The following is a 26,798-nucleotide window of genomic DNA, read 5'->3' as shown; positions in this document are numbered from 1 at the left end:
GAAAACTGGGCCCCACTCCTTCCTTTATGGCCTGTGCACACTCTTCTAACTCTTGAGAGTTATAGTGCGTCATGTGGGAAAACACTACCACGAACATTTATTGCGTGTGCCTGCAGCAAGCGTGGGCTCACCGCACGTAGCCCTCACACCTCCCCTGTGAGGTAGGCATTGTTATCACACCTCACAGAGTAGGAAATTGAGAGGTTATTTTACCAAGGGGATTAAGTGCTTCGGGGCTGGTATTGAAACCTAGGTTTGTCTGGCCACAGAACCCACATGCTTAACCACGTGACTCTCCTCTACTGCCCACCCTCCTTAAATAGGACTTGTGAAATCCTATAGGAAAGCACTGTGCTAATTGTATCATAGCACGTGAATGTCCACTGATTAAATAAATAGTACCAGGATGTATATTCGTGAGAACACAAATATGCCAGTTATGTCTTTTCATATGTCCCTCTATCTGTACCAGAAAACCCATTCGTTGGGAGCGTTTATAACATTACATTGAAAATATTTTGATTTAAATTATCATGAATATACTCTGAGTGATGCTATAAGGGTGGATGTATGTCATTATGCATTCATCCAAATCCATAGAATGGGCAATATCAAGACTGAACCCTAATGTGAACTATGGACTTTGGGTGATGATGATGTGTCACTGTAGGTTGAGCGGTTGAAAGGAAAGTACCATTCTGGTGAGGGATGTTGGTAACGGGGGAGGCTCTGCATGAGTGGGGAGGGGGGTATATGGGAAATCTCTGTATATGGGAGATCTTACACTCAATTCAAATGTGAACCTAAGCTGCTAAAAAACTTGAAATCTATTTAAAAAATGTGCTTGAATTTCAATTTACCGATTATTAGTCTCTGTAAACCTCAGATTCCTTACCCATACCCAGAAAACAGTTATAATACCTATTCCATAGGGTTGTGTTAATGATTACATAGGGCACTTCATTAAAACAGCTAGTGCAGGTACCCCATGAGCACTCAGTAGCTGTTAACTATCATTGTTATCATACTAACTACTTGAGGATAAAGAAGTTGATTCAGTGTATGTAAAGATTAGTAACCCTGTGGGTAATGCCCAAATAGGTGTCCTTGCCCTGTGACTTTTTCTTGTTCCACTTTTCAGAAACATCAAGGAAATGCCCCGAGGCCTGATCCTAGAGAAAAACCATCTCGGAGTATATCCCTTTATTGCTTTCCTATGGTGAGTAGAATTGCGGAAAATGGAACGTTGCCCATTGGGAACCTGAGTCTATACAAGCCCCCAGTAAATGGCAAAAAAGTAAAAGGTGGAAGCGCCATGAAGCCTGCAGAGGTCATGTAGGCTTTCCTGGTTGAAAACGGAGAACAGTGTGGGGATTCTTGGATCAGGACTTCAGCCATTGCCGTGGGACCTGCAGGCTCCACAGGCTTCATTCAATTTTGTTTGCTCTGTGGTTTGCTGAGACTAGCCTGCTTGACTCAAAGTGCAGAATGCTGACACATTTAGCCTCCAGTGTCCCTTTCTGGATGTAGACCCAGACATTTGGCAGTTACTGTCCCTTTACTCTGCTTAATTCAAATTGGAATGGTGACACCCCAGATTTATTTTTTCTGAGGACCTATGTGGTATATGATATTGGGTTTTAATTGGGAACTTTAGAAACTGACCATGGTGCCATAGTGGAATTCTCACCAATGTCTCGTTTCAAAAAAGGTTAACTCAGATAATCAAGGACATTGTTTTTTGTACAATTGTTCCACGGTGACGTATACATTTCATATTAATTCCCCTTATTAAAGAACATTAATGTGGTATTGTTCTTGCCCCATCCTTCCTCTTCTTAAGAGAAACAGAAAATTATGATTTATGAGTTTTAGTTTTATCAAAAGATTGGCATTGTAATTCTGGCTGTTCATGTAGTGGTAAATCACCAAGAAAATTATTGCCTGAGTATGGTAAACACAGCTTTCAGAAATGCAACTAAGGAATTTTTTAAGACATCTTTTAATGGCCCATGTTCTTTAAATACTGTAATATGAGGTGTTCTAATTCATCATGAAAATATAACACACTTGCCATGGCTTAGTATGTTGTATTAGTTTCCTACTGTTGAGTAACAAATTCTCACAAACTCACTGAAACAATGTACACTTGTTACTTCAGACTTTTCGGGTGTTAGTTGGGTCCTCTGCTCAGGGTCTCACCAGGCTATGGTCAAGGCACTTGTCTGGCTTGGTTCTTATCTGGAGGCTCCATTTGGGAAAATGTTATTGGCAGAATCTGTTGTGGGTATACAAATTAGGACCCTGCCTTTAGGACCCTCCAGCTGTCTGTTGGCTGGAGGATGCCCTGAGGTTTGGAGGCCACCCACAAGTCCTAGGGGTCAACAGCCATTCCTAGAGACCATTCTCACTTCTTTGCCATGGGAAGGCCTAGGCTCAATATGGCTACTCACTCCAATCAAGTCAGCAAGGCAGATCTCCCTGGTGCTTCCTAGCACAATGAATACACACACACGTACATATGTATCATAGCATGGGCTTGACATTGACATTTGTGACATCCATCATCTTTGTTATACTCTATTGGTTAGAAGCAAGACCCCATGTCTTACCGGCATTCAAGAGGAAAAGGTTCCACAAAGGCACGGATACCAAGAGGTGGGAAGTTAATTGGGGGATTACCGTAGAGTTTGTTCATCACATATACCAAGTAAATTTAGTAAAATATGTACTTCTTGGTAGCTAGTTATGATTTTATTTGGGAGACTTAATGACATTTTACATTTTGAAATTCCACTGAGTGCCACATGACAGCATAGGTTACACTAGGCTTTATGTACGCGAGACAGTATATTTTTAAGTTGAAAACACACTGCTATCTTAGTGTTGTTTTTTGTGCATTTGTGTGAATTGAAAAGGATGAATTCAAACACTTGATGGCAGTAGTAACTCATTCAAAATTCGGTCAGCGAAAGCCCTGGTATACAAAACAAGCTATGAGAAGATAGGTACTTCATTTTTATATTTATCACGAACACTATATTTAAACTATTCCAGTTTGCCAATATGAGTTACTAGATTTTAGCATTTTTTCAATTGGCTTTTAGAAAGCAAACCTCAGTTAATTAAACGTATAAAAAATTCTGTAGCTAGAAGTTGGATATACCTGATACATTTGGTCAGATAAATAAAATTCAACAAATATTTTTTAGATCCGTCTTTGTAACCAATTAAGTTCTATGGTAAATGAAAAAAAAAATAAAGGGAACATATTTTATGCACTCTCAAGAACTTGCTTTTTGCCACCCTGAAGGTATCCATGCACAGGAAGTTGAAATCACAAGGGGAGGCACCATCTATTGGTCTTAGAGGCTAAATGCAAAGTATTAAGACCAGCTTTCAAAGTGGGTGATGGGCATTGAGGGCACCTGTTGGGATGAGCACTGGGTGTCGTATGGAAACCAATTTGACAATAAATTTCATATTAAAAAATAGTGAGATACAAATTACTCATTGCTTTCCCTTGATAATTTGGGAAGTTTGGGGATAGTTGGCATATTGTGAGGCCTATTGTGCATCAAAGAATAACATTGTGGTGCTTTTCTACTTATGACTCCTGGTGTCATTTAAGTAAATTATGAAGAGAAAGTTAACTTTGTAACGAGATAACTACAAAGATAGTTTCTGCAGATTTAAAGAGAAGTAAGGATGGGAATTTTGTATTGGTAATAGTACTATGTGTAGGTATTATTTGTTATCACGCTTTGAAAATATTACTAATCTTTTATTCACTCAAGATTTTCAGAGAATTAACCTGACATACTGTAGTCATGACATCTGAAAAACATGTGTAGTCAGTAATGATTAATTAGGAATTATTAGCATGAAAATGTTTGTTTATAAATAAGTTTAAAGTATGCTGTATTGTGGGGCAACAGAATGAAGTGCCCCCCCCCCGAAAAATGGCCTGTAATATTCGAGAAAAATAAACCTGTGTACAATTGAATAAAGAAAAAAAGTTTATTAAAAAACACAGCATTTAATCAGGGGCCAGTTTTAGAATTAAAGCTTTCAATGAAGAATGTAACGTGTTGGAAATGGCCACTGAAAAATAGGATGCATTTACAAGGAATGCTAAAATGTTATCATCATATTGCATATTCCATATGAAATAAGGAAACATATAATCCAGGCTAGATTCATTACTGCATATTTATTATCATTATTACCATTATCTTGCTTTGTTTTATATTAAAAGAATGAAGACATTTTTATAGGTCTCTAAAACCATTATGGGACTCTGGCAACTGTGAAATCCTTAGCTGAGAGCCTAGTTGGTTCATGTAGGATTTCTGACCTATATAAACTGTGAGATAGTAAGATGCTAATTTTGTGCCAATTTTTTTAAAGCAATAATAGAAAACGAATATAGAGTTGCAAAGTTAGAATTCTACTTTTAGTCTGATTCAGAATCATGTATTGGAGTGTATCTAAAAAGTCCAAACAAAAGCTCAATTAATTTCTAAATATCACTGTTTTATAATGATGGCTTGATGGTTATTCTTTTCTAAGGTTTACAACTTGGGGTCTACAAATTATGATTCACAGGGTGCATGATTAATTTTACCTCTTATGTCTCAAGCAAATTAATATATATTTTTAATTATTACAGACATATTGGTATTTATACTTTTAAACTGAAACAAAGAAATGCTTACGCATCTACTGTGGAAAACATAACAATTCTCTTCAATTGCTGAACTACAGAAGTTCTGGATTTAGCTATACTGTCTATAAATAATGGCATATAATGGATGGTATGAAATAATGAGAAAAATTTCAGAAAATATAGATGAAGAAATATATTTGCCTGAAAGAGATAGTTGAAAATAAAAATATATACCTTAAGTTTTTATTTATTTTTTATTTAAAAAATTTTAATGTTTATTTTTGAGAGAGAGAGAGAAAGAGCGTGAGCGGGAGAGGGGCACAGAGAGAGGGAGACACAGAATCCGAAGCAGGCTCCAGGCTCCAGTTTCTGGGCTGTAAGCACAGAGCTCGACCCCATGAACCATGAACTCATGAACCAGGAGATCATGACCTGAGCCGAAGTCAGACACTTAACCTACTGAGCCACGCAGGTGCCACAATATATTGTATGTTTTTAATTGTTAAAGGTGTACTATTGCCAATTGTCTCTTTTTTTACTTTAATATATTAATTCAGAAATAGTTACGCAAGGGCGCCTGGGTGGCTCAGTCTGTTAAGTGGCCGACTTCAGCTCAGGTCATGATCTCACAGTTCGTGGGTTCGAGCTCTGTGTTGGGCTCTGTGCTAACAGCTCAGAGCCTGGAGCCTACTTTTCAGATTCTGTGTCTCCCTCTCTCTCTACCCCTGCCCCATTCACACTCTGTCTCTCTCTCTCTGTCTCAAAAATCAAATTTAAAAAAAACAACATAAGAAACAGATTATGCAATGATGAAGAAGTTTGATATTAAAACATTTTCGTGAGGTATAGAGAATTGTGCACTCTCCCACACTGTTGGTGAAAGTATAAATGGGTACAACATCTTTGAAGGCCAATCTAGTAATATTTATTAACATTTAAAATAATATGCTCTTCAACCCAGAATTCCACTTCTATGGCTTTATCCACAGATGTACTCTCACATGTACACAAAATTATTTTTGTTTACATAAGGCTAGTCCTTCCAGTTTTAGTGTAAATAAAAGAACATAAAATGTATGCTCATGTAATGGGCTGATACGTGCTTTTCAGAATCAGTAGAGCTGTATGTGCTGATATGGAAAAATCATCGAGAACTATTTTTAAGTGAAAGAAGCAAGGTTTAGAATAGTGATTATTGTAGTTAAAAATCCATGTTTACATGTATAGATGCATATATTATGGTGATATATATGTGTGTGTGGCACCTGAACATGTATATTTGTAATAAAGAGGAGTAACTGCTTATGTACAAGTTTTTGTTTCTTACGGAAACTTTCACAAAAGTGACAAGAAAACGATTGCCTAGTTTGTTCTTGGGAGTGGAACTTGAGGTTTGCAGCTGGAAGGAAAATCACCTTTCATTGTATATTCTTTTGTCATCTTTCACTTTTTAACAATGTGCCTGTATTATGATCATACATTTCAGAAAGATCAACTTTCCTTAGAACACATTCCTTAGCTTCTTCCCTAATGTAGCTCTCATATCATCCATTGTCTGTCTTCTAGTTTATAAACTTTCTTTTGTTCACAGGCATAAAGATATACCAACAGAATGATTCGATAGTTATCTAGTTGTGTTCAAGGGATGAGACAAGCCTAAAGTCTTCCTACTACACCACCATCTTATGAGATATGCCAACAAATTTCCATTTAAGCAAGGTTCTAAAATGAGTTGATAGATCTTTAAGGTGATAAAACATTATTATTCAACAACCAAAGCCATGTGTTTTTTTTTTGTTGTTGTTGGATATGATTATTTGTATGTTGCATTATAATGAATATTTGCCCACAAGGCCATTGTAGATTTCAAATACTTTTATTCTCTCTTTGATTTTCTTTAATAAATTTGGAAACAGAAACATGCTTTAGTGGAAAAAAAAAGGAAAAGGAAAGTTTAATTAAAAAATCTAAATCTTGACAATACACCTAAAGTGCTCATTTAAAATTTTTTCTTTATTATGTACTTAACTTGAAACTATATGGGACAGAAATCCTTAAAGCCTGCAAGTTACATGTGATTTTCAAGAATATCTGCGAAATAGATACATATTTTTTTTTTGTCATTTGGTTTCACTCTTTCTGTACATCATTTGTTTTTATCCTTGACTTATCTGGTGTTTGCTTAAATTGATAAACTGTCATCATATCTTAAAACTTTTAGTTGTATTTTGTGAAATTATATCATTTTTCAGAACACTATTTGAAAGTATCATGCTGAGCTTTTGTTTCTGAAGAGAGCAGTAAGAATTGTTTCGTTATAGCGGGCATCATAATGCTAACCATTATCCGCAATTAGACAAGACTCCCAATAGGCAAACGAGGTAGGCACATGTACGCTTGAGGAGTTTTGCTGAGATTGATAGGGTTTCCATCCAATCGAATATCCTCTAGCGCCTTACGGATATAAGTCAAATTTTTAACGTTGCAGAAAGTATCTTCATGCATCTCCAAAATGTTGTTATTCTAAAAGAGATGATAATAAATTATAGGACAAAATATAACATATGCCTAGTATTGATTAATAGCATAGTGCATTTTGCCTCACCCCCATTTTTATTCTTTTGTTCTTTCTCTTATCCAAAAATGCATGTTAGGGATCATTATGCATTGAACACTTTCTAGGCAGTGGGGATTAAATCATTGAAGCACAAAGTAGACATGTGCTTGCCCTAATGGAGCTTACATTTCAGTAATAGAAATGTAAAATAAGAAAGTGAGAAAACAAATTTAAAGAAAATGTTATTTCTAAAAATGATGAGTAGGGAAAAGGAAGGGTGGTCACTGTGGAAAGTTATCTTAAGAGGTAGCAATGGAGCTGAGAATGGAAAGAGCCAAGGTAGGAATATTGCAGGGAGAGAGAACACCATGTTCAATCTGAGTAATTACCATGGAATGTTCAAGAATGGGAAAAAAGTCAAAATGGCTGAAGTCAATAAAGTGAGGGAGAGAGTGAGCAAATCTTAGGGACATAAGCAGGGCCCAGAAATATGTATTTAAAAATAGCTTTATTGGATATATTTTATATAACATAAAATTCATTCACTTTAAGTGTGTGGTTCAGTGTTGGTTTTTTTTTGTTTTGTTTTAATTTTTTTAACGTTTATTTATTTTTGAGACAGAGAGAGACAGAGCATGAATGGGGGAGGGTCAGAGAGAGGGAGACACAGAATCTGAAACAGGCTCCAGGCTCTGAGCTGTCAGCACAGAGCCCGACGCGGGGCTCGAACTCACGGACCGCGAGATCATGACCTGAGCCGAAGTCAGCTGCTTAACCGACTGAGCCACCCAGGCGCCCCAGTTCAGTGGTTTTTAAGATAGTCACGGAGTTATACAACCATCACCATAACTTAATTTAGAACACTTTAAACATCCCCCCAAATCCCACAGATGTTAGCAATTACTTCCCCCACCCCCCACCCCCCCACCATTTTTCTCTATCTCTAGCCCCTGATGACTTCTAATCTACTTTTTGTTTTTATGGATGTTCCTACTTTGATATTTTATGTAAATTAAATCACGTAGCATCTTCTGTGACTGGGTTCTCTCATTTCCAATTGTATTTTTAAGGTTTATGTATTTTGTACCGTGTATCGGCACTTGTTTATTGCCTGATAATATTCCATTGTGTGGACATAACCACATTTTTACCAATTCATCAGCTACAGAAATTTGGATTGTTTATACTTTTGGCTTTTATGAATAATGCTTCTATGAATATTTGCCTACAAGTTTTGTGCTCACAGATGTTTTCAGTTCTCCTGGATATATGCCTGGGAGTTGAACTGTGGGTCATACAGCAACTCTATGTTTAACATTTCAAGGAGGTATTGGACTGTTTTCCAAAGTAGCTGCACCATTTTAGATTCCCACCAACAATGTATGAGTGTTCCAATTTTCTCTGCATCCTAACCAACACTTGTAATTATCTGTCTTTTTTATTTTAGCTGACCAAGTGGATGTCAAGTGGTACCTCATTGTGGTTGAGTTCATTGCTAATGTATTGAGCAATTGATATTTTATATTGATTTCATCACCTGCCACGTTGCTGAACTCATTTAAGTTCAAATGGTTTAGTGGATTACTTTGACTTTCTGTATAAAAGATCTATGGATCAATTTGGGGATTATTTCCATCTTAATATTAAGTCTTCCAAACAATGAATATGGGCTATCTTTCCTTCATTTAGATCTATTTTTCCTCAGATAAAATTACATACATTGAAGGTATACAGCATAATGTTTTGATACATGTGTACATGGTGAAATGATTACCACAATCAAGCTAATTAACGTTTCCATCACTTCATATGGTTACCTTTATGTGTGTTTCTGGTAAGAACACTTAAGATCCACTACTGTCAACAAATTTCAAGTACACAGTATAGTATTCTTAACTATAGTCACCATGCTGAATTACATTATATCTCCAGAACTTAATACATTCTGAATAACTAAAACTTTTTATTCTTTGACTAACATGTTCCCATATCCCCCAGCCCCCAAGCCCTGGCAACCACCATTCTACTCTCTTCTTTGAAGTTAGACTTTTTTAGATTCTACATGTGACGTCTTATAATATGTGTCTTTCTGTGTCTGACTTATTTCCCTCAGCATAATGTTCTCACCCATGTTGTTGTAAATGGCAGATTTTTTTTTCTTTTTTGAATTTTTTCTTTTTTTTTTTTTTAAGTGTATTTATTTATTTATTTTGAGAGAAAGAGAGAGCGAGCTGGAGGGACAGAGAGAGAGAGAGAAAGAGAGAGAATCCCAAGCAGGATGAGCACTGTCAGCACAGAGTCCGATGCAGGGCTCAAACTCATGAACCGTGAGATCATGACCTGAGCCAAAATCAAGTTGGAGGCTTCACCGACTGAGCCACCCAGGTGCCTGGTGAATTTTTTTTCTTTTTTAAAGAATTAATAATTACCCATTGTATACATATACCAAAATTTCTTTATCCATTGGTCCATTGAGAGACACCTAGGTTGCTTCCATATCTTGACAATTGTTAATAATGCTGCAGTGACCTTGAAAGTGCAGATACCTCTTCGAGATACTGATTTAGTTTCCCTTGAATATATATCTGGAAATGGGATTGCTGGATCATATGGTAGTTCTGTTTAACTTTTTGAAGAACCTCCATACCATTTTCTAGAATGCCTGTACCCCTACATTTGCACCAATAGCAGACAAGGGTTCCCTTTTTTCCACATCCTTGTCAACACTTGTTATCTTTGGTCTTTTTGATAATAGCCATTCAACGAGGTGACATTTCACTGTGGCTTTGATTTGCATTTCCCTTATGATTAGTGATGTTGAGCATCTTTGCATATACCTGTTGGCTATTTGTATGTTTCCTTTTAAGAAATGCCTATTTAGGTACTTGGCCAATATAGTCGATATTTTATTGAGTTGTTTGAGTTGTGCATATATTTTGGATACTAACCCCTTATCAGATGTATAGTTTGTAGATATCTTCTTTCATTCTATAGATCATCTCCTCTCTCTGTTGATTATTTCCTTTGCTGTGCAGAAGTCTTTCAACAATATGTGTTCCATCTATATATCTTGTACTTTTTGTGTGAAAATTATTCTTAGGTGCTTTATTATTTTGTGACTAATATAAAATGGAATTGTTTTCTTAATTTCATTTTCAAATTGTTCATTTATAGTGTATACATATACAATTAATATTTGTATATTGATTTTGTTACCTACTACCTTGCTTAAATCATTTATTGGATTTCTTTTTTAACTCATTGTTAATTAAGGAAAATGTTAAATGTCCACATATTTGTAAATTTTCCCGATTTCCTTTGTTATTGATTTCTATTTTAATTCCATTATACCCAGATGTACTTTGCATAATTTCAATTCTTTTCAATTTGTTGTGGCCAGTTTTGTGGCCTACCATATGATCTATCCTGGGAAATGTTCGTTGAACACTTGAGAACCATGTGTATTTTGCTGTTGTTGGGTAGAATGTTCTGTAGGTGACTGTTAAGTCTGGTTGATTTATAGTGCTGCTAAGATCTTCTTGAACTGTTTCCTAGTTGATCTTATGACAGGCATTCTACCCATTATTAAAAGTGAAGTATTGAAGATCCAACTTCTTGTTGAATTGTCTATTTCTACCTTCACTTCTATTCATGCTTCACACAATTTGAGGCATACTGTTTATAATCGTTATTATAATAACGTAATAATGATTAATAATAATATATAGGAATATATAATTATACATTGTTAGGTGCATATATGTTGATAATCATTTTATCATTCTGTTGAATTGACCCTCTTCTCATTGCAAAGTGTCCATCAGGAGTAACAGATTTAGTGCCTATGTGCTATACTATTTTCTTTGATAGGTAATAGGTACCTGCTGTTAATAATAATTGTGCCTCACATGTAAGAACTTACCGTGTTCCTATAACTGTGGTGCAAGGAGGTTCAGCTATTTTATACAATCTTTAGATAGTGTTGGGAGTAGAATTTCATCCTGGGGAATCTGCTTTTGCCAGAGCCTTCATTCTTAATTACTATATCTATATCTATATCTATATCTGTATCTATATCTATATATTTGGCAAACATTTGAAATGAGTCAAAATTGGAGATTTTTATATAAGCATTAAAAATAAATACAAATTGAAAACAATGTAAATTAAAATAGCTAGGCGTGCGTAGGTGGCTCTCTTCAAGGGTCTGACTTCAGCTCAGGTCAAGATCTCGTGGTTCGTGGGTTTGAGCCTCACATTGGGCTCTACCCTGGTAGTGTGAAACCTGCTTTGGATTCTCTCTCTCCCTGTCTCTCTGTCTCTTCCCCACTTGCATCCTCTGTCTCTCAAGAAAAAAAAAAAAAAAAACTTAAAGAAAAACAGCTATATACTGCATGTTGATACGGTGGTCATGAGAAGAGAAATGTTTTAAAGGGTGCACTTAATGATGCCCTTTTAAACCTTAGAGTAGGGTATGTGAAGCCAATTACTTTTTATTTTTTAATGTCATATTGTATATACAAATCCATTGTGTTTGCAACATCAGAGACCCATTTACTTTGTAGGGTCAGTATTATCACAGACAACAGTAATAATCTCTTAATCCAGAGAGATGGAAGTCTATCATCCCTCAGCAGATAGGAATGTCCTAGGATTGAATTTAATTCAATACATAAAACCTAAAATCAAAAGCTAAAATTGACATTTTTTTTCCTCCTGAAAGCCAGAAATTAAATTAAAAATTTCTTTCCGCCTTTTTCTCTTCCATTTCCAATTCTCACACATTTCTTCAGGAGATAAAGGTTTTGATTTTTTTTTTTTCAAAAGTAATTTCATGTGCCAGAAAGGTGTATTAGGATTTAATAAAGACTGAAAATCTTTAGAGACTATGGTTATCAGAAATAAATCAGTATAGACAGAAGCATGAATATACAAAGACCTTGCACTCAGAGAGTGAGAGAGTGAATAAAGGGAGAAGAAGAAGAAAAATGGTGACTGTGTGTCAACAGGACATTATAAACAGTTTTTGCATCCCAGCTTCCTCCTCTTTGCTTTTGTTTTCCATGGAGCTATTGAGCATGCCTTACTAGTAGAAGCTTACCTGGAGGTGAAGGGCCCGTAGGTTTTCTGGGAGTGGCAGAGGGATGTGGTCCAAATTGTTATCGGTGAGGTAGAGATGATGGAGATCATACATATCCTGTAAACATTCCAAATGTAGGGACTTAGTGGAAATTAGCGGTGCCACAGTTGTATTTTCCATTCCCTGTTCTTTCAACTACTTGTAAAATGCCCGTCCAGGTCTCGTTTTGCAAGGGTGAAGCAGATCAGTTCTCTAGTTGCTAGACAATTCAAATGAGTTTTGTAAGAATTAACTGTAAGCAAATCTTTCTTGATGAAAGCGTAAAGTGTTTCTGGATCTGTAGGAAGAACCTTGCTTTGTGCACTCTAAGTTCTTCAGTTTAAGCAAGGCAGTGTCTTCCCATGGAAGATCTTCTGCAATAGGGTTTTGAAGGTTTGGGTAAGGCGTAGGAAGAAGGTCCTTTATTTTTTATGGATAGAGAAAAGAGTTTCTCTCCAACAATATCCTATTCTTTCTAGTTCAAATAACAGGAAAAGGGCAGCGTAACAAGATAAAAAACAAAAAACAAAAAACATTTAGACAATAAGAGGTCTACTCTAGCCAAATACTACAGAATAAACCGTGACTCACCATCACCCATGCCAACAAAAGCTGAATGGGGAGACTGAACTTTGACCCTTGGCAGACTACATACAATAAGGTGTCCTAACTCCAATGCCTACCAGGGTAATGTTATGGGAGAGCTAGTGGAGAAATGGAACTTTTGCCATTGCTTAGTGCTAATGGGTCCACATAGCTCTCTGTACTCTCCCTGGGAATAACATGGTGTCTCTTCAAATAGTATTTTAAATTTGTTTGGCATAGATTTAGAAGAGCAGCTTGAACAAAGAAAAGGTAAGAAAGCTGGATGGTGAGTGTTCTCATACTCTATGCTGTTATTCTAGCCTCAGACTTGCTTCTTTCATTTAGAAAATAAAATTTCTAAGATTAACTGAATCCATCCTTTTTACAAGGTGATTTAGAAGACTTCTCTATTAAACGCACCTCCCTCACCCTGCACAAGTAGTTATCCTTTAAACCATGTAAAATATTCACCTTGAGCGGAGTTCCTGGGAAATACAAATTGTCTGGCTTACACCATTTCTAGGTGCGCCTTGTAGACTGGTGTTCCAGAGAGCCACCAACTCCTTATTCTTACTCTGCTTTCTGTTCTTGTTGTTTGACTAGCCTCAGAACTTACCAGAACACAATATTTCCCCAAAACTTGATAAGTAGTACTTAGAGGTTTTGTTTGTTTGTTTGTTTTTTGTTTTGTTTTGTTTTGTTTTTAGTAGTTAAAAGTCTCATAAAATTGAGACTTTCCTTATGGAAATAAAAAAGCTAGTCAATGACAGCAAAGGAGGTGGAAAGATTAAAGTCTTCCATATCCAAACTTAAAACTCACTTTAAATGCTTCTTGCTTTATTCCTTTCCTCCCCAGCCTATTGTTGCTAATATCAATAAATGTCAAAGTGTTTGGCAATTCTGGGAGCTGCCTTATTTTGTTGTCACGCAGGACAAGCTCTCGGAGTTGAGGTAGCTTTCTGAATGCATCCTCATCAATCTCAGATATTAGATTTGACGTCAGATCAATTCTTTTTAAGTCATCTAGAAGGAAAAATGAAAGAAGTAGTTAAATAGTGTTGAATATGTTGTGCTCACATAAAAATATGAGTATAAATTAACAATGAATTTAATTATCAGTGGACAATTAATAAAATAATTATTTCTAACTACATACAAATTTAATTGCTTCCACTCAGTGCTATACATATTTTTTATGCACTTATAAGTAAGCATAACTTTAGGGGTGCCTGGGTGGCTCAGTCGGTTAAGCTGCGGCTTTGGCTCAGGTCATGATCTTGTGGTTTGTGAGTTCCAGTCCCGCGTCAGGCTCTGTACTGACAGCTCAGAGCCTGGATCCTGCTTTGGATTCTGTGTCTCACTCTCTCTTTCTGCCCCTCCCTGACTTGCACTCTGTCCTCTCTCTCTCTCTCTTTCAAAACTAAATAAACATTAAAAAAATTTAAAAAAAAGAAAGCATAACTTTAACAAAAGTATTGACACATTATATTTAAGATAACTTGTGCTTTCCCTATATTCTTCATAAGCTTTGTCTAGATTTTACTATTTAAAAGGTTTTCCTCACTGATGCCAGATTGCTGTATTTTCTAATAGTCATAGATACATTAGCATTAAAATACAAAGGCATTAAAAAGAAATTCTCAAATGATCAAACCACTTTATAAAGACACTTTATAAAACACTTTATAAAGTTTTGTAAAAACTTTTCTAAGTTGCCAAAATTATTAAGTCAGAATGTAGGCTTTTATGCATCAATCATAAAGCAACTGTGCTTTAATGGGAATCTATTCAAACAACCCAAATCCTAGTAAATATATGACCATGACATTTTACTCAATGTCATAACATGATAATGAATTTTAGCCTATAAAATATACACACTTATGATTCTATTTCTTGAAAATAGCTCATTTGAAAATATCAACTATATAGTTTCATAATGACCTTTAATTCTTCATCATTTTTAATATAATTAAAAATACCTTCAAATATTTAAATAAGGAAAGAGTTGTTTATGGGCCAATTTTCATATCCAAGGTTCATTTTTAGTACCAACATTTTATAGTGCAAAAATTTTGGAAAAGTCTGTAAAGAAGAAATGGTATTAATGCTGTCATCCATACTTAGGCTTGCAAAATCGTTTTTGTTGATCTTTTTAATTCTGTTGAAGCGGGAATAGAAATAAGCGGTGTTCTTGGGCAGCGGTGGAATAGCATCAAGTTCATGGTCATCACAGTATACGGTGGTACTTATACATGTACACAGAAGGCAGGTTGGAAAGTCTACAAGGTAGAGGCAAATAATTATGTGTCAGTAACAAAAGCAATTTCCAAGAAATAATGTGATTAGATGTTTGTTAAATAATAGTAGGGTCTCATATAGACTACCCTGGGATATTTCATATTTTACCACATAGTTTTCTATAAATAGAAATTAAAGTCAAACGTACCAAGGAAAGCTGCCATGACAATTAGTATATTCTTTGTAATGTTGTAAATTTTATTTCAAATTACTGAGTGGATAAAGTGTGGTTGTTGCTTTTATGCTTATTAGAAATTCTCTTTTCGAATGTAAATAGTAAGACTGGTTTTCATAAAGTTAAAACATCACACATAATATTTTTATTAAGTCTTTGGTTTAATAATTAAACACCTCACTGAAACAAAATCTGCTTCAAGAAAAATGACAGAGTAATGATCATTAATATTAATTCATTCAATATATTTATTGAATTCTTTATGTAAATGACACTATGCTAGCTGGTGAAATAGTGAGGAGCACGAGGAGACACAGTTCTATTTTATGATCTTCTATGTAAGATCATATATGTTTAATTTCCCTGCTGAAAACTTTCTGCTGGATACTTACGTTTCCCTCTATTGTGTGCGTATCTGCATGTTTTTATTTGTAGAGTGCTCTACTACTCCTTAGAATGTTAGCTATGTGGTAAGAATATAGTCATTTGAAGTATTGGCTTAGGATGTTAATCACACAAATAAATAAAATGGTAACTGTGAAAAATGTCATGAAATATATGAGCATAAAATAGGGGAATCTGACTCAGTCTGACAGTCATGGTTCTCTGAGGAGGTGATAACTGAGTTGAGATCTGCAAGAACAGAAGGAGTTAACCATCCAAGTGGGAGGAAAGAGTACCCAGGCAGAGGAAGCAGCATTTGCAAAGGACCTTCACTTTGGAGGGACTAAAAGATGGTCCATGTGTCTATAGCACAGACAGCATTGAAATGTATGGGGCAGACCATGCAGAAGCTTTATAGGCTGTGCTATTACAGGTTTTGTTCTTTATCCTAAGGATGGGCAAGTTATTACATGATCAGATTGGCACAGATTAAGAAAACACTCTGCTTGAAGTTGTCGTAGAAGACTGAGGGAGGGCAAGTGGACAGAGTGGAGATGACTTGCTGTCTAGATAAAAGATGATAGTTGCTTGGTTGGGGTCATGGTGACATGTTGAAAAGGCAACATATCCAAAAGGTATTTGTGAAGCTGCGTTATGTCTCAACATATTGATCTATATTTCTCTATCACATGTGCACACACACACACACACACACACACACACACACATACACACACCCCTCCTTCACTCTCTGTTTAGTGGTCATGTAGAGGACAGTGAGCTTCAAAGGAAGATAGAAATGCAATGACCAGAAGGAAAGGAGCAAGATAAGATGGGGAGATATTATGGAGGCCAAATGGAGAGAGAGAGTTTAAAGGAAAAGGGAATAGAAAACATTCTAAAGCTGCTGAGATGTCAGGTAATTTAAGGACTGAAAATGTCTTTTGGGTTAGTTACTGCGGTGGTTATATACAACTTCAGTAAGAGCTACAGAGTGATGGGGCTAGAAGCCAGATTAACAGCCAATTGAGGAGGGAGTTGAGGGTGAGGAAGTAGTTACAGCAGATATAGACAATGCTAGTGAGATGTTTAACTGTGAAGGAGGAAAGAAAGATGGTGATAAGTATAAGCAAATATATATGCAGTGTGTAAATTGACTGAAGCAGGAGAAATTTGTAGAAAGAGATCCAAAGTAGAATTTGAAGATCAAAAGGATCCTGAGAGGGCGGTAAGACATGGACTCAAAGCCACAGTGGGCAAGATCGCATCCTGTATTTGAGAGGACAGTCTATCTGTTGTGAAAGGAGGACAGGGAGATAAGGTGCGTGCATGTCCATGTAGGTAAAGATTACATCTCAAAACAGAAAGACCAAGAGCTGCTCACCAGAAGATTGCATTTTCTCTGTTGAGCAAGAGGCTTGGCTCTCTGATGAGCTTGAAGAAAAAAGGGAGGAGTAGGAGAAGGGTGGTTAAGATGTGAGATGAATGGAGAATGTGAAATAGCCATGAGCGAAACTAGATGAAAGTGATGGGAAGAGCTTCCTTGCAATCGCTCAGTGATCAGTTCATCCCAGTTTAGCTGGGACTTTCCTGGTGTTAGCCTTGAAACCCCCCCACTATGGGACGCCTCACTCCCAGGCAGACCCGGACATTTGGTTGCCTTCGCGGAGGGATCTACTTGTGGTTTGTGATCAAGAATTATTAGTGCACCTACTAAGGTCTTATTGTTATCATTAAGTAGGGAAATTATTTACAATAACAGCTCTGGGAATGAAAACTATTTTAAGAATGGAAATCTAGGAAAGAAAATTTAAGGGGAACTATAAAATATTGAACACTTGCTAATTTTCAATTCATTATAAATTAATATTTACCACATATATATCTTTTTAAAATAAGTATTTGATTCTTCTATATTTTCATTGCCTTGCTAATTTAGCAGTAATTGTTTAAGGTAATTTATATATATTCACACCAGTTACATTTTAATTCTAACTTTTCCACTCATAACCCAAGCCTATTTTATATGGCTTCAGAAAATTATTTTTAGAAATTTGTATTCATAGTAAAAAAAATGATATTTTGATTATTAATGCTCTAAATAGTTCCTGCCAAGCTATTTAGCTATGATGCATGTATAAGATTTAAATTTAATTTTAAAGTTTAGAATTTCTGGTGCTGATTTTTCTGTGGAAATTAAAATGTGAATTAAAATTTTAACTTCATCGCTTCTCAGCCTTTTGGCTAAGGTCAAGTGTAAAATTTTAACTTCATTACTCACCCTCAGACTACTTTGCAGATAACTTTTTTTTTTCTAAAGCCATAGATTTTTTTTTATGGGTTCAAACCTGACACTATTGAGCCATAATTTCAAAAACTAAACACAATTTTCAAAATCCAAAGCTTTAAAAGATTGGGCGTTATGTTTTTCTGTTGTTCCTGGCTTGGCTGAAAGACCTGAGTATAGGTAACAGTGCCAGATCAGTCAACTTCTGACGGATCTGAAATAACTTAAAAGTGAGTAATGTTCTATATATGTTTAATTTCCTGGCTGAAAACTTTCTGCTGGATACTTACGTTTCCCTCTGTCGTGTGCGTATCTGCATGTTTTTATTTGTAGAGTGCTCTACTACTCCTTAGAATGTTAGCTATGTGGTAAGAATATAATGTATTCATTTGAAGTATTGGCTTAGGATATAGGGGTCGCTATTTGCATTTCAGCACAGCTAAGTACCACGGCCATGATCTTGCACAACTTTATCCTATGTTGGAGTTTTAGTTGTCCTATTTGTAAAGTGGAAATAATAATACTTAGTACAGAGTATCATTCTGACTCTTCAAAGGGTTAATATACATAAAATGTTTTAGCGGTTGGCGTATAGGCAGCATTTTACAAAAGACAATCTTTTACATCACTTACTGGTGAACAGTTAAAACCCGGCAGAGGCAGAGAGTAGGTTGGTGCCTACCAGGGGCTGGGGAGTTGTTGCTCAACACATGTAAATTTTCGCTTATGCAAAATAAGTCAGCTGTTGAGGTCTGCTGTACAACATAATGCCCATAGTTAGCAAACCTGTATTGTACACTGAAATATTTGTTGAGAATTTTAAAAAATAAGCTCTTTTATCAATAGTGGAGTAACGAGAATAACATTTATTATGTTACTGAGAGTCAGGCACTAAATTCATTCATTCAATTCTTACAACAACTCTATGAAGAAAGTTGTATTATTTGTTATCCCACATTTTGGATGAGGAAACTAAGGCAAAATATAGCGAATGTCTTGCTCAAGACTGTGTACCCAGCAAGTCCCAAAGCTGGGATTTGAATGTGCTCCCCTGCTTTCTCTCTCAGTATGTTCTGTACAGCCTTTTGTCATATTACCTATTACACATTATTGCCTCTCCATTTGTTTACACGTCTGTCTCCCTGTACTAGACAAAAATATTCACGAAATCAGCAGTCCATTTTAAGATAAGTTTCATAGCTCCAGACGTTTCAGTCCAGAGACACTCTCTGTACTAAATAAACCTTTGCAATGGGAACTCTGCTCATTTTTGTACACCCCCTCACTATGCCATTCTCTGTGTGTGAAACTATTCTGGTGTGAGTCCACTTGAGTGCCTCCAGGGGTGACACGGACGAATTCTAACAAGAAACATAGATCATAGAATCACATCTAGCCTCAGGAACTCCTAACGGCCGTGGCTTAGGTCACCCTCAGGCTGTACAAGATGGAGTTCAGGGCTATGGAATGCGTTCCTCTCTGCTGCTCCCTAGGACTGAGTGAGAGAAGAAGACTGTTCCAATAAGTACACAGACAAGAATCGGAACAGGCTTGCTTTAAACTCAGTGTGTGACACTAACAGCTACGTGATCTCCGACAAGTTCCTACCATTTTTGAGCTATTAACAATGAAAAGATTAATCCTCACACCTTTACACGCAGGTGGTGGTAGTCAAGTGAGAGAATGTGAAATGCCGAGCCTTATGGCCCACAGGTAGTATGTGCCCAGTCAATGTAAAATATTAGTATTATTGCCGTCAACCCAATCAGCTGTCATTACCTTATCACCCTGAACTGCAGTGGCCTCATCTGTCAGACATCGATTCTCATCTTGCTAACAGTATACTCTTTGTTCTAGAAATGCATTCCACCACAAAGATTTTGAGTAACGATGCTAGGCCAATATTTTCGTCCCCAGATTTGGTTATTTGATCATTTCTATCATGCCAAAGCTTATTTAATTATTAAATTAATTATCAAAACTGCTTTTTATGAATTATTAAAACTCCTTTATATTTGAATGCAAAATACATAGCTCCTGCTTCAAACCTAGCCTGTAGCAAAACTTTCTCTGTGAGTCATGTGGACTGCCTATGGCCTTAGAGCTTGACGGTGTTGCGGTATGACCAAGTGGACTTCATTCACATCAGCTTTGATGGACCTGACCTTCATTGGTGTGTGGGCCCAGAACCCCAGTGAACTCAGGCTCCTGTGGGGAAGAGCCATCGATAAGTCTAGGGGTGGACTCCTCCTCCTCTTCTTCAGCCTCCTCTGGCTGTGGGGGTGGGGTGAGAAGCTCTCTGTTCCCAGAAGGCATCACTGTGGCTATTTCAATCTGGAAAAGAAACAAAATTTCACCAGGAAGCCTCAACCCCCCCTGTGTGGTAGGGACACAAATTTTAAATGTATCCATTTTTTTTTTTTTGCCACAAGAGGGCACTAGTGTTCTGAAGTTCAACACTACAGGACAGCTTGCCAGGGAGGGCACATGTGGTTCTAGTTATTGTTATTGTTGGGTTTAATTAATTTTGTTTCTCAAATCTTAGTAATAATTTCCAATGCCCATGTTTTTTTTGGGGTGGGTGATTATCTTGCTCTTTAAAACATTCTTATATGATTATTTATTTTTTAAAAACCTCATTTATTGTTTTATAAATACATAGCATTGCAAGAATGCATTATTGTTGTGGAAGATTTAAATTAATCCAGGAGTGTGCAGAATAAAATCCCAAAGTCCCCTTCACCCTGAAACCCTGATTCCACTCTGCTTGAAGATAATCACTATTAAGAAATTAATGTGTATGCTCCGGTCCTTTTCATCCTTAGTTTCCTAGATTCAAATATTCTGTTTCTTTACAATTTACACTTCCAATAGTTTTACTGAGAAGTATCCTTTCTACTAAAATGAAAAAAATGTGTATGGATATATGAAAACGATATGATTTTATCATGTGCAATTTCTCATATACTTTCAATTTTAATTTGAGTAACAAGTATTACCAACAATATTTGGGTTTGTTAAAATTAGCCTTTGTGAGAGTTTTGACAATAGAAGGCATCTGTTAAAATTGAAAAAAAAATACTCAAATATTTTTTCAGAGATTATATTTTAGATTATACATGGTGTTCTTTTCTTGCATATTTTAGGTAATGAGTTACTACTGCTTTTAAGAACACTATTTGCATTTAGAATAACCGCTTACTCTCAAATCCCTCCCCGTGTCTCAACGTCTATTCCTTTGCATTACTTAATAAATATCTACCTTCCTGACAATCTTATAACCTTAGGCAGGAAATCTGCTCAAGATAGTTCATTGGCAACATGAAGGGCACACTTTGGGAGTCTACTTTCCTGATGGCATCCAGAAATCTCAGATTCTCCTTTTACTACCCTTATCTGGCTGCTTGATTCTTCCCACCTTTCTTCTTTATTCACGTTTATTAAATAAGCAAAAAAAAAAAAAAACCCACAAATTACCTTTTAATGTATTTAATGTCAAATGGTATGCACAATATTACTTTCATGTATAAAATAAGTATGTAATTAGACCAGATATTTTGGTATTTTAGATAGCTGTTTCAGGTAATCGTAATATATTTAAAATTAGATACATTTATTATTTAATGTTATTTTTAATAAATTTGAATGCATGGCTTCACAGATGAAAATTAAAATTACTCTTTTAAAGGAACACTAAACTTTTTTGTCAGTTCACACTTCTGAATTGTGTCTTTTTCTGTTTCTGGAGAGTCTGTCCCTTTCAGCCCTTCCTCCCTGTATTGTAGTGACTCTGCCAGTTTCCTGCCTATCCAAGCCCACTACATGGTACTCTCTGAGTTACATATTTTACCTTTGTAACTCAAGGCTGTAGCGTAATAGATGATCAACAAGTACTTATTAAATATAAACTTGCTTGTCCAAACTATATCTAATTCACAGCTTTATATTTAACTTTAGAGATTTTACTGATAAGAATCATGAATGTGTTAATGCCCACTTTAATGCATTTTAAAGCATGAAATCAAACCAAAAGCGTCTCATACTGTATTTGGTGCATTAGGAAGCCATACATGAAGATATTGTAACTCTTGGCCAGAAATCTCCACTTGAGAAGATTGGGCACACTTCCTTAAGCAGGGAGACATACGGTTTCCATCTGCAGGATCAGAATGAAGCAGATTTAGAAGGAATAGATCTGCAGAGACCAAAAGGAGGCTCCAGGAAGAGCGGAAATTGAGACAGATGTTTCATGGAATGGAGGCAGCCTAAAGGGAGAAACACATTCCAGACACGTCGCCTTGAATCTTTAGCTTTGTAGGAAAAATGTTTGCACATACTTTCTACAGATAATTGTTTTTCCACTGATTTGATGCGAAGCCGTAAGATCTCACTTGCCATCCAGTACAATGAGGCAAAAAACAGCTTTTGTGCTTATCAAAACCCGTTTTGTTCATGCTTACTTGCTAATAAAATGTGAACGTTGAACCATTTTGAAGACCAAGGGAAAGGAATGCCTTTTCAGTTCAGCAAAATTACAGAACTATAAACTCAAAGTGCTGTTCCTGGTAAGCTTTTTGCATTGCAGACCCATTTATTCTCACTATTGAATAGAAATGATTTAAGCTTCTGTCTTTTTCCCCCCTTTCTTTTAACAATTTTCATACTGCGATATGAAGTTGTGAGGCAATGCGTGCAAAGAAATGTGGCCAGGGAAGCACAGCCACCTGGCTCTCCATGTGGCTGACTTTTATGCTTATCCTGCAGAAACCTAAATTTGGGAATCAACACAAATAGCCAGAAAACATCCCTGCCCCTTTTTCTTAGGCTACAACTGGCAACACTCAAATGCAAATATAACTGAGCCTGTGATATAAATCTTCCTTCTTCCCGAATGTTCCTCCGTTGTTTTTCCTTTTACCTCCTTGTTTTACTCTGACCTGTTGTTTTTGTTTGTTTGTTTTTCTGTTTTTTTTTTTTTTTTTTACTGAATTCTTTTGATCTGTTTATTATGTTTACCTGGATTTTACAAACAAAATAAATACAAAGGGTCACTCCTGCACATGGCCTTGAACTTAGCGACCACTGTGCTTGCATATCTTTTTTTTTTAGGTTTATTTATTTATTTTGAGAGAGAGAGAGGGAGAGAGAGAGAATTCCCAACCAGGCTCCACACTGTCAGCACAGAGAGCCTGATGTGGGGCTTGAACCCACAACCTGTGAGAGCATGCTTTTCGCTGAAATCAAGAGGTGGACACTTAACCGACTGAGCCACTCAGGTGCCCCTATATCTTCTTGACATAACACCAGCAAGGCACGTCTCTGAGTTGACTGGGGCGCAGTAAGCTTTTTCTTTTTCTTTCTTTTTCTTTTTTTCTTTTTGAAAGAGCGAGAGCTCACACAAACTAGAGAGAAGGGCAGAGGGAGAGAGAGAGAGAGAGACAGAGAGAAGAGAGAGAGGGAATCTTAAGCAGGCTCCATGCTCCTCACAGAGCCAGACACAAGGCTTGATCCCACGACCCTGGAACTATGAACTGAGCTGAAATCAACAGTCAGATGCTCAACTAACTGAGCCACCCGGGTGCCCCTAAGCTATCCTCTTGTTTACCTGGCTTTAGAACTGTAGATAGTCGTGGTGGACATAAACTATCTACATAAAAGAGTACATCTGTACCAGAGATGACAAATGCATAGCCCACAGGCAGTGACCTGGGTAGAGTGAAGTGTCAGCAGATGTCAGGTTAGAGCGATAACAGTGCCAAGAAGAGTCATCAGGCCTACCTTGGCCTCTGCACCTTTCACAGCCTTGACTCCATGTAAGCCCAATACAATCCCTGGGAAAAGGGGTCTGAAATAACTCGCAAGGGTCTTAGAGGAGGTCCCTGCCCCCTGGAGACATAAGGACTCACAGTGAAGAATGATTCAGTTACATTTCTTGTACCAGGTTATGTGTACTGAGACTTTTACCAGCAATATTTATCTCATTATCAATAATACTGCAAAAGATTTCAGACTTTCATTCTCCAATAATCAGAAGAGGTGTCCACAGAAAAATCTTCTAAAAGCACTCAGCACCATTTTAAGTGATAACATTTGGTTTTAAACAAATTTAATCAAATCCATTTGTCTCATCCAAAAGCACATCTAAATGACCTGGAGGAACATTGTTACCATTGAGTCTACTTAATGTATTTGTCTCAAGTTCATGGTAAAAATATGAAAAAAGAAGTGTGTTCGGACACAATAGCCATACTTCTCTTCCTAATTGCCTCCTTTGCCAGGAACCCCGTCACTACAGACTCTTGCTGAACATGCTGCTTATACTTGTTTAGGATGATGGAGAGTCATTTGCTGCTGCTAAGCATGTGTTTCAACTAAAAAAACATAATGTGTGTGTGTGTGTGTGTGTGTGTGTGTGTGTTTTAATATTTTGATATCTTTTGATCTTAGCACTTAAACTGAACTTAAGTTTCCAAAGAAGAACTTAATGAAAATGTCACTGATGTGTGATGGAAAGAATGCTATGAAAGAATTCAGGATACTCAATCGATTCCTACCTTCATGAATGGATGAAAAGATCACTGAATGAAAGAGTGAATTGTAAATGATGGAAGTTTTGCCAGTCTTTACGGTTACCTAATCAACCAGAATGAATGTCTATGCCAAATATTACATTTAAGTAATGATCATTATGTCCATTTTCCCTGTCAGTATTATTTTCTAAACATCTATCAATACCATTATTTTTTTTTTCTATGTCTACCATTATGGCCAGAATCTAAGTCGCTACCTGTCTTGCCAGGAATACAGCAATAGTCTACTTACAGGAAGTTGGCATCTCCTCCATTATATGTTCATTCTCTAATGAGAATAAGCTCTTTAAAAGACAGAACTGATCACTGCCAACCTCTGCTTAAAATCTTTAAATGGCATTTTATTGTTCTTAATAGCCACAAGAACAGTGGCCTTGCAGAAGCAAGGTAACATATTGGTTTGACTGGATGAACTTGACTCTGGCCTATCTGTGAGATCTTGGGTGAGGGACTTTGCCTCCTAAACCTCAGTTTCTCTACCTGTAAAATCCTGGTATTTATAGTATATAGTACAGCTGTGTTAGGATGAAAATGTTAATACACAGAGTAAGTGCCATGGAAATTTATTATTAATTGTATTTGCTATTTTTATTTTTGCTGTTTTTATTTTATGTTTGTTATTATTTTTTTTAATTTTTAAAATGTTTTTATTTATTTTTGAGACAGAGAGAGACAGAGCATGAGCAGGGGAGGGACAGAGAGAGAGAGGGAGACACAGAATCTGAAGCCAGCTCTAGGCTCTGAGCTGTCAGCACAGAGCCCGACACGGGATTCAAACTCACGGACTGTGAGATCATGACCTGAGCTGAAGTCGGACGCTTAACCGACTGAGCCACCCAGGCGCCCCTTGTTTGTTATTATTAATAAAATAAATTCAAAACTCTCTGCCTTACAAGGTCCTGCATGGCTTTGCCCTTCTAGTGTTGCCTTCTTCCATTTCATACAAACTCTGATCTTTTTTGGCATTGCCCATCTTTAATTTCTTATGCTCCTTTTTCTAGAAGACGTTTGCATGTGCTAGTTGTTCTGCTTGGTATTCCCTCCACCCCTTAGCTTCCCCCCCCCAATATTCTTTTATTTTATTTTTTAACAGCTTTATTGACACTACAGTAAATCCTGAAAGACAAAGAAAGCAAAAGCATGTGCACACTGAGATCCCTGGTGACTCATCGATATTCACTTAAGAATGAAGATATAATTGTTCCTATTGCAATACAAAAAAATAATGCATATTTTAGTGTAAATACTGATAGGGTCAGGGAGAGGGTCGCAGTGAGGTCTCCATTCCAAGAAGTTATTTTAAATTGTTCTCATGATGTAAAACTGACCTTAAAAACGCACAAGAAGAAAAGACTGTTTCACTAAGGCTTTGAGAACAGCTTCCTGACTCTTGACTTTTTAGTGATAATAGTATAGCTAAAGAAAAAGTAAAATGAAGAGAGTGACAGCCTAAAAAAATCAAGTTCAGGAAAGAATGATTTGTTGTTGTGTCCAGCATTGTTTGGAGGAGAGAAATATTAAATTTGTTGGCCATAAGCAGCAGTCACTAACCAGCAGTCTGGTATGGAGAAGAGAAGTTTTACTGGATCTCATAATCTGCTAGATAAAAATAACTGGCATGGAGTGAACATTCACTATATGTGAGAAACTGTTATGTTCTTCTCATTGATTCACATGTAATTATCAGAACAGCTCTTTGTAGAAGGTGCAGTAATTGTGCACATCTAATAGATTTGTAAACTGAGAATGGGAGATGGGAGGACTAAAATGAATTGTCTGAGGTCACACAAATAGTAAGACCAGGATTTCAATCTAATTAGTCCTGCCACAAGACTGCTTGATTTACTTAATTTTGAATCTGTATTCAGCCAAATAAGTTTCTGCTGAATAATCTTGTTTCTTAGGAAACTTCATTCTGAGAAAGAGGGGATCTGGATCAGGGAAGTGAGCCTTACCACTGGGAAATGGCTTCACCTTATACATTCATAAATGGACTATCTTGTCAAAATTTCAAGCCTCATATAGTTTTTGCTGGGCATCATTCATCAACCTACAATCTGATTTGATCATCATTGATTATGTTAGTCAGTTGCTGATCCTGAAGGCGAAAGACAATACCAAGGCCACGTTG

General features: G+C 36.6%; 1 protein-coding gene across 1 annotated transcript in view; it reads right to left on the bottom strand.

Annotated features, from left to right (window-relative positions):
• Positions 1 to 6,663: 6,663 nt before the first annotated feature.
• EPYC (epiphycan) overlaps positions 6,664 to 26,798 on the bottom strand; it is a 36,464-nt gene continuing 16,329 nt past the window's right edge. The window contains exons 3-7 of the mRNA XM_019446412.2: positions 20,243 to 20,411; positions 15,054 to 15,212; positions 13,751 to 13,953; positions 12,328 to 12,423; positions 6,664 to 7,192 (exon numbers count right to left, since the gene is read on the bottom strand). Coding sequence (XP_019301957.1) covers positions 7,022 to 7,192; positions 12,328 to 12,423; positions 13,751 to 13,953; positions 15,054 to 15,212; positions 20,243 to 20,411 — 798 coding nt within the window. The 3' untranslated portion in view covers positions 6,664 to 7,021. The remainder of the gene's footprint in view (positions 7,193 to 12,327; positions 12,424 to 13,750; positions 13,954 to 15,053; positions 15,213 to 20,242; positions 20,412 to 26,798) is intronic.

The sequence above is a fragment of the Panthera pardus genome, unplaced genomic scaffold (genome assembly GCF_024362965.1).
Source record: "Panthera pardus isolate Hobbes unplaced genomic scaffold, ASM2436296v1 HiC_scaffold_6, whole genome shotgun sequence".
Classification (NCBI taxonomy): Eukaryota; Metazoa; Chordata; class Mammalia; order Carnivora; family Felidae; genus Panthera; species Panthera pardus.
Note: the sequence above shows the minus strand (reverse complement) of the source record. Positions and strands in the feature narration are given on the sequence as shown.